The 8,616-nt window shown below is 40.2% G+C and overlaps 1 protein-coding gene across 3 annotated transcripts in view; it reads left to right on the forward strand.

The window, feature by feature from the left end:
• Positions 1–2,031: 2,031 nt before the first annotated feature.
• sept2 (septin 2) overlaps positions 2,032–8,616 on the forward strand; it is a 9,493-nt gene continuing 2,908 nt past the window's right edge. The window contains exons 1-10 of one of the 3 annotated variants that reach the window (XM_046051827.1): positions 2,032–2,183; positions 3,142–3,183; positions 4,146–4,260; positions 6,236–6,322; positions 6,492–6,615; positions 6,877–7,011; positions 7,197–7,314; positions 7,672–7,773; positions 7,901–8,046; positions 8,457–8,579. In XM_046051827.1, the coding sequence (XP_045907783.1) occupies positions 3,160–3,183; positions 4,146–4,260; positions 6,236–6,322; positions 6,492–6,615; positions 6,877–7,011; positions 7,197–7,314; positions 7,672–7,773; positions 7,901–8,046; positions 8,457–8,579 (974 nt within the window). In that variant the 5' untranslated portion in view covers positions 2,032–2,183; positions 3,142–3,159. The remainder of the gene's footprint in view (positions 2,184–3,141; positions 3,184–4,145; positions 4,261–6,235; positions 6,323–6,491; positions 6,616–6,876; positions 7,012–7,196; positions 7,315–7,671; positions 7,774–7,900; positions 8,047–8,456; positions 8,580–8,616) is intronic. The other 2 variants (XM_046051829.1, XM_046051828.1) reach the window with 2 other exon arrangements.

The raw sequence follows: 8,616 nt of genomic DNA on the forward strand, positions 1-8,616 counted from the left end.
GTTACTAATAATATTGAAGATGGTTGGGTTCTATTCAAGTGTCCCAGTAAAGCCATGCCAGTGTGATATTGAGACAGCATCCACAATACCAGGACCCTGAATCTGAAGCAGCTAAATGGATTTCTGCACCATTAACAAGGCCTGTGTCCCCCACAGACACTCCCCCCTTTCAAATAATACAACCCTCCCTGCACATGTAAATATCACTTCATTTCATATCATGCACGAACTTGGCACATTGCACATATTTGTTGTTAGTTGTTAATCGTTGTTTTATTTTTATTTTTTTATATTGTCAATTTATATATTTATGCACACAAAAACACAAGAGTAATGCACATGTAAACATCTGCCACGTTGTTCTTTCTCTGCAAATAGTTAATTTACTCTGTCATTCTATTTTTCTTATAGAACTTGCATTTGTTTATTCAATATTTATATATTTCTACATCTGTTCATGTCAACTGTATGTTTGTCTGTGTGTAGCACCTTAACACCAAAGCAAATTCCTTGGATGTGTAAAACACTACTTGTCAATAAAGCTCATTCTGATTCTGATGCTTCATTCATTTTATTATTTACACCTGTGCTTTTCCTACTGGACATAAGTAAGCTATTTTGGCTGAACAGGAACATCAGAAATGCCTCAGACTGACATTTGTAAGTGGTATTCAGCTGTAATTCAGATAGTTCTACAACATATGGCATATGGAGTCCAGTGCCTATAGCCAGTTGTAAGTTTATTATCGTTGCTTGCTTTCTCTCAAGCTGCTGCATTTCCATTAAGTATAAAATACAGTGATACTACTACTACTACTACTACATTTTATTTATATATCCCTTTAAGCACTTTACAAGGTAAAATAAGTTCTAAGCCTAAAAACCACATTAACACCTCAAGATCACTTCAGGGGCCTGTCACCCTGAGGTTCGGTACTTGGGGTGGGTGAGAGGGGAAAGGAGGTTAGCATCTGTGGATCTGACGTTGGGAGTATGACAGTGTAGGAGGTCGGTGAGGTAGGAGGGAGCAAAGTTATTGAGAGCTTTGTAGGTGATGAGGAGGATTTTAAACTGGATTCTGTGTTGGATAGCGAGCCAGTGAAGGTTTTGGAGGACTTGAGTGATGTGGTCCTTGGTGCTGGAGTGAGTGAGTAGACGGGCAGCTGAGTTTTGGATGTATTGAGGTTTTTTGAGTATTTGTTGTGTGTGTCTTACAGTTTGTTGTTGTCCAGTCTAGAGGTGCTGAATGAGTGGATGAGTGTTTCAGCAGGTGAGAGGAAAAGGGAGGGACGAAGACGGACAGACAATACTAAAAGAAAAAAAATACACAATAATCTCACCACAAGTTGAGCAATTTAAGGATTACAATGATTTTACTTTTAAGGGACTTTATAGTATTCTGTTATGTTTATTGTATTCAATAGAATCAGCTTTATTTGCCAGGTATGTGTACACATACGAGGAATTTGACTCTGGATCATACATTGCTCATGATGTGCTTACTCAGATAATCAAGAACCAGGAACAAACAACAGTATACAGAACACATATGTGTACAATGTACAATGTAGACAGATCGAGACAATAGTGCAATGAGCAGTGTGCAAAGGATGCTGGAGTAAATTATTGAATTACAGAATGATGAATAATGATAAGAAGTAAACAGTAAACAGGTGGATGACTAGAGTCAAAGTTACTGAGTTATTGTGCAGGGATTGTTCAATAAAGAATAATATACTACATCAATCATATTATGACTGTGGGAGTAGTGGTGATGACTCCAGGGGCTCACAGATGGAGATGGCACATAAATGCTCGAACGGGGCTGTATCACAGACTGGGTGACATGAATAATTCTTTCAGGGTTTCTAACTGTGCCCGTGCATTATATATGTCTTGTTAATACTGCGCAGGCACAGCCACGGTCTTGATGATAATATGTATGATTTTATTTTTATAAGTTTATAATAGCTGATATTGTGTGTGTAAGCAGGCTGACTTCACAGAAGTGTCCATGTGCAGTGTTGGCTCTGCTGCTGCTGCTCTCGCCCAGTGCATTGTGGTCTGTGTGCTAAAGGAAGCTGCTGCACCGGAATCTGAAGAATTTGAGGTGTCCGCCAAGTCTGCTGTTCATCGTCGGCTAGTTTCTCTGTCCTTCTGTCTGCACTATACTCTTCTGTAAGGTAACACTATTTATCTCTCTGATTTATCCCTAAGTTGTCTCAGCGCTGTGTTAATCGCGGTACAGCAGTTAAACCGACGACGCTAACATTAGCTGTTTAAGTTAACATCCTGCAGGGAGAAGCTAAGTTAACTCGGCTAGTTAACGCTATGCTAAGCTTGTCTTGTACCAGTTTATTTGAACGGCTAGCTCAGGCTGTTAACTCGGTAAGTGGCTTTGATTTTGGGCTCGTTTTGATAGCCTTTCATGGACAAGAATTAACATAAAAATTTGGGGGCAGATTTCGTGGCAGATGTGAGCATCAGCACATTTCACACCCACTGGGTTGTTACCGTTATGAAAATAGCCGCTTGCTAATTAACCAGCTAATTTCCATTCATCATCATCCACTCATGCAAGAAAATAAAGATAATAATGTTTGTTTACGTTAGCGCTACATATTTATATGATCAAACTAGGTAGGGTAGGCTTCTAACATTGGCTCAAACTATATTCTGAACTAGCTTGCACACTTTGTATGTAGTTATATGTTTATATGTCGTTTTAATCCCAACACCCCGAGTGCTATGGGTGTTTCCGACAGTTTCATTTCATGTAGAGTTGAATAAAACACACCAGCCAGCACCCAGGCAGTAAGCACATGATAACAAATGCTGAGACGCTGGGATTAATATCATAAACATAGCTTGATCTCTTATCCTCAAATCATGGGGCTGTAGTGGGACGCAGCTGCAGCTATCTTAGCAGGAAAAGGATTTTTTTTGTGGTGAGACGCTCACAAACCTTTCTGAGCACAAACCAGACTTCCTGTCTCTCACAGAGTCAGGCCTGCAAGTATCTGCCTCTATATGAGCCATTTCAGAAAAGGTTCACAGAGGACAGGAAGGTAGCATTTTTTTCATTTACAGTAATTTATAGTAGGTTTATCAGTGTGTGATACAGCTTGTCATTTCTTTCAGGTTTAGCAAGGAGAAAAAATGTCTCAAGCTGACAAAATGAAGGTGAGTTTTGGAAAACAGAAACACATCTAAACCAATAAAGTATGCAGTAATGCCAGATTCCTACTTCTGCTTCAGTGTCTGTCCTGCTAGATTAATGGCAGACCAGTAATAGTGATGAGGAAGCTGTGTGTGTATTTACTCTTATTCTCCGAGTTAATCTTAGGTGGTTTTGTTTTGTTATAGATCTAACCAAATATTCTGCTGTTGTCTTGGAATTCAATCCAGAACGTCTTCTTTCTTTTTTTTTTTTAACTGAGCATTCCCACTCACTTCACTGGGACATTTTGTGCTTCCCTGCTTTACTGACATTATTGTCACAGATATTACTCGCTGAACACTGGGTCGCTCAGGCATATGCTCGGTGTGCTGCTCAGTGCTCGCCATCCTCATGACTCACTGATGTAGCTTTGTGCGGGTTGAAAGGCTCAAAGGCAGAGGAAGAACACGCTGCTTTTCAGGCTTATCAGTCATGACCTTTGCTGAAAGGACGGGGAAGGGAGGGTTTATAAATCGTACACTACTGTGTGGCCACAATGAGCAAACTAAATAAGGATCGTGTACCTTTTTTGTGTTTGATTTGAACTTGCCACTGTCTAGCATTGCTACATGAGTGGTTAAATGCTGTCCTGTCGGCCTTCATCTCATTGGTTTGACTAGCTCTTTGTAGGAAAGGGCCATAAACAATGGAATGAAGAGTGGAAGGTCTTTTGCAAATAAACTGCAGAGAAGTCACTGTTGCCCTCTTAAATAACCTGGCTGTTCACGAACAGATGTCTCCTCATTGGTTTCTACTCTAGCATTAATAATTGGTTGTCATGTTGTTGCTATAATGATAGCCAAACAATGTTTAACTGATTTAAATATGTGACAGAAAAAGTATAATTATGTGCAAGTTTTAATGTCACCAAACATGTTTTTCTTAAATAATAAATCTCATGTCTTTGCACTTTTTTTTTCTACAGCAGGGGCAGTTCACCAACCCTGAGACCCCAGGGTATGTTGGATTTGCAAACCTGCCTAATCAGGTTCATCGCAAGTCAGTAAAAAAAGGATTTGAGTTTACATTGATGGTGGTAGGTGAGTGTGTCATCATTGTTTCTCACGCTTTTTCTTGTTTTGTCCTGCTTGTCATTATAGAGAAAACGTTGAGGTATGTGTTTTTGGGTCATCTGAGTTTATTTTTGTGATACATTTATGGTAGGATCTTGGCCACTGTCCTGCTCAGTATACAGTTGGTGCTCTCATATGCTTTCTATATATAATGGCCTTTCTACAAAACAGTTTTAAATCTTCCATCTCTGTAGTTCCTGCTGTTTGTATGCTAAGAGTAAGCATATGTGTTGTCTTTGGCCTTGTCTTCAGTATTGTTGTGTGCATGAAGGCTTTTGGTCAGTAGAAAATGGCAGATGTCACATATGTGTAGATGCTCAGCTAGCATCAGCAGCAGCAGTGTGAACACTGACTGTGTGAACCTCCCTGCTTGTTGGTAAGGGGGGAGGGTAAAAGCTCCCCTAAACACTGCTCATCCTTTTGCTTTAAAATAAACCAGAGAGGAATGTAGCCAATGGGCCTCGAGGGGCTGATTCACACAGTGGACAAGGGCCTGCTGGTCCCTCTACTGCAAGAAAACTCATTGAGTGCTTATTTAACCTTCTGTGTGACCCAGGTTTATAAATAAATTAGTGCTTTTTTTCCCCTGCACATTTAGATAGCTGGCGTTCTCCCCCACAGATAGAAATAATCACTTGTAAACTTTATTGTATAATGTATATGTCGAATTGGATTTTCCATACAAGATGTTGTCGAAAATTGCCAGTTTTGGATGTAAAATACTTATGTACATGTTTTCTACTCTGCTGTGGGAACCACAGTAGCAGCATTCCTGAGTTAAGCACCAAAGCTTTAGGTTGTCTATGTGTCAGCATCTGTAAGTCTGTGAACGTGAGACTTAAGGCAGGTGATTTCTTACATATCAAGTTCACTGCAGTTGCTTAAGCGAAACTGCTGCTGTAGTTTAGTGAATTTCCTTGAGAGAAATTAAACAAAATGCTAGACTAAAGCAATACTCAATGGGTATTGCAAAAATCAGTTAAGAGATATTTTTAGTACGGTATGAGGCACATGTCTCTAAATCAGGCTGTTTGGTTTTATTTTAATCTTGACCACTCTGTGGATACAGTCTTGGATGTTTGTCTGTGTCTTATCGTCAAGTGTTTGTAATGGCTAGTGGCCTGGTGCTGGTTTATGGGTAATTGTTTACGTTAGGTTCTTTCACCAGGTAAGGAAGGTTTTGTTTGATGCTTAGATCATTCATGATGATGCAATATTAGAAGAAACATTGAAATCAGTCTCAAATTCTTCAGTATACAGTCACTTAAATGTATTCCTCATCTATTCATTATCTATTTTCTGTCCAATATTACCTGTTTAATAATTATGTGCAATATTCTCTGCTGCTATTTATTCACTTGTCCTTTTTGGTTCACCATAATCTTAATAATGTAAATATTGTACATACCCACACATCTTTATATTTGTCTTTATTTTTTTGTTATATTTATACTATTATATTTATATACTTTTTATCTATCTACCTTTGACAAGTGCAATTGTGACAAAGAATTTCCCCTCAGGGATCAATAAAGTATTTATGATTCTGATTCATCCAAGTCATACTAATATTTGTGACAGTGAAACTACCCAGCACTTTTCTTCTTGACTCATAGCGCCTGAATGCTGCTGACAGATTATGAGCACTTGCACTCCTTCCTTAAGCACTAGGGTTGTTTAATCAGCCACCTGACAGCTCTGGGATGCAGAAGTCAGATTTAGTATCATGTATTTCTGTGTGGTATGCGGCCTACTGTGCGTCACAAGCAGATGTCTTGTTTCCTGCAGCACAGTGAGGCTCTCCTTTGTTCTGTTCACTGAAACTTGCACCAACCAGAACATGACTGTGCTTTATTTCAGTCATTTTTAGCAAGTGTGTAATATTTATTCATGTTACTGATGCTGACTGCGTGATTGTTTCATTTTCCTCTGCTGTCAAAAGGTGAATCTGGGCTCGGAAAATCTACCCTGATCAACAGCCTGTTCCTCACTGACCTTTACCCTGAGAGAGTCATCCCCGGAGCAGCAGGTAAAACATGCGAGTAACCATCCTTGTTTTAGCACTTTGTAAAACCTGTGTATTAAAAGCACATCATCAACAAATTCAACTAAGTAGAGCCATTTGATGAAAATCATGGACTGACTGTGTCCTTGCATGTAGTTATGAATTCTTGCACCGTTTTTTTTTCTTCCAACAGAAAAGATCGAAAGGACGGTTCAGATTGAGGCGTCGACAGTAGAAATTGAGGAGCGAGGAGTGAAGCTCCGTCTCACTGTGGTAGACACACCAGGATACGGAGACGCCATCAACAGCCAAGACTGGTATGAAATCTTTTTAGGGTGTGTGCGCTGATGAGGTGTTTTTAAATTTAAATTACAGAGTGTCTGTCTTGTGATCTCAAGCAGTAATGAGCCACTGACCTTGGACAGATAAAATCTAACGTTTGTTCAGAGGTTGTAAAGAAAGACAGCAGGGGGAGAATTTATTTTTCATCTGGGCTTTTTATATTAATATTTATTCTGATAGAGTGTACTGTGATACATTCTGTGTGTTTTAATATGGCGTATATTTTTCTCATCCAGTTTCAGCACCATCATCAGTTACATTGATGACCAGTTTGAGCGATACCTCCATGACGAGAGCGGTTTAAATCGTCGGCACATTGTTGACAATAGAGTTCACTGCTGCTTCTACTTCATCTCCCCGCTTGGTCATGGGTGAGTTCTGAAATGCATGCTTGCACACATACGGGGCTTTTCAGTTAGTAAAAGTTGCACTGAAGTTTCTGTTTATTTTACTAACCATATTTGCCACGCCTTCTTTTCATTCTTTGCTTTTCCCAAATACTTACATGAATGTTTCTCTTTTTGACCCCGTGCCGGTCTGTTTCCTGTCCAACCAGCATGAAACCCCTGGATGTTCAGTTTATGAAGGCCATTCACAATAAGGTCAACGTGGTTCCTGTCATCGCCAAGGCAGATACACTCACCCTCCGAGAGAGGGAGAGGCTCAAGCGCAGGGTGAGAACAGCAGTCACCCATTGTTCAGGATCTTTTCCAGTTCCTGAAATTAACAGTATCCATCATGTGCTCATGGTCACTGCTTTAGCGATCCAGTGTATGATAGTGTTGATATATTTATACCTAAAGGACTATATTGACGGGCTTTAGATTAAATATGTAAAACTAAAAGTTAAATAAACCACGGTGAGACAGGAAGCGTCAAGGCAGACTAGTCAAAAGTGATCTTGATTCACAGAAATGTTGTCTTTTTTACTACATAAAGTCCAGACTGTAGAGGAAGTAATAGGTTGCCATCTACAGCATGTACATAACTGGTAATGTGAGGAACCTGTGTTTTGTCACTATCTTGATAAGATTCTGGATGAGATCGATGAACATGGGATCAAGATTTACCACCTTCCTGATGCCGAGTCGGATGAGGATGAGGACTTCAAAGAGCAGACCAGGATCCTGAAGGTAAACCATTCCCTGCAAAACTTTTCATCCCTGAACGTGTGAATTCTCTCCCATCAAAGACAAGTCGACGTTTTCTTCTTTAGCCACAGAACCCTGACTGCAAACACATGAAATACTCCTTTTCCAGGCTAGCATTCCATTTGCGGTGGTAGGATCCAACCAGCAGATTGAGGCCAAAGGGAAGAAGGTGAGGGGCCGCCTGTACCCCTGGGGAGTGGTGGAGGTGGAGAACCCTGAACACAACGATTTCCTCAAGCTGCGGATCATGCTGATGTGAGTGGTAGAAGAGGCAGGGGACACTAGAACCCACTGCTTTCCTTATTCTTAAAAATTTTAGGAAGAAGAGTAACGTTGACGTTAAGTCATTGCCGTGTATGTGAGTGTAAATATTCTGTTAGTGTCTAGCTTATTAGAAAAGGGATTTAACCATGGCAGGAAAGGAGAAGAACATTTGTGGTGTCCCACATTCATACTAGATACTAAGTGATAGCAATGCTGGCAGGTTTGACTAAAATAAAAACCTTAGTATGGTTAAATCATTTCTTATGGTCTTCTGCACTTCATAACCAGAGATCTGTACAGAGGTACGGTGGAGCTAGCATATGTAGTTTTTATTTTATTTTATTTTTTTAAAAGTCTGTGCATGAGTATTTATTGTTGCTGACTTTTGCACAACCCCACAGAACCCACATGCAGGATCTACAGGAAGTGACCCAGGACCTTCACTACGAGAACTTCCGCTCGGATCGCCTCAAACGGGGTGGCAGGTTGTCCTCCCATGGTTACATTCTGCCTCTGTCTCCTGCGTACGTACTTGTCTGTCCGCTTGCTTTTCTGCACCCC

Source organism: Micropterus dolomieu, linkage group LG06, assembly GCF_021292245.1.
Source record: "Micropterus dolomieu isolate WLL.071019.BEF.003 ecotype Adirondacks linkage group LG06, ASM2129224v1, whole genome shotgun sequence".
In the NCBI taxonomy this organism is placed as follows: domain Eukaryota; kingdom Metazoa; phylum Chordata; class Actinopteri; order Centrarchiformes; family Centrarchidae; genus Micropterus; species Micropterus dolomieu.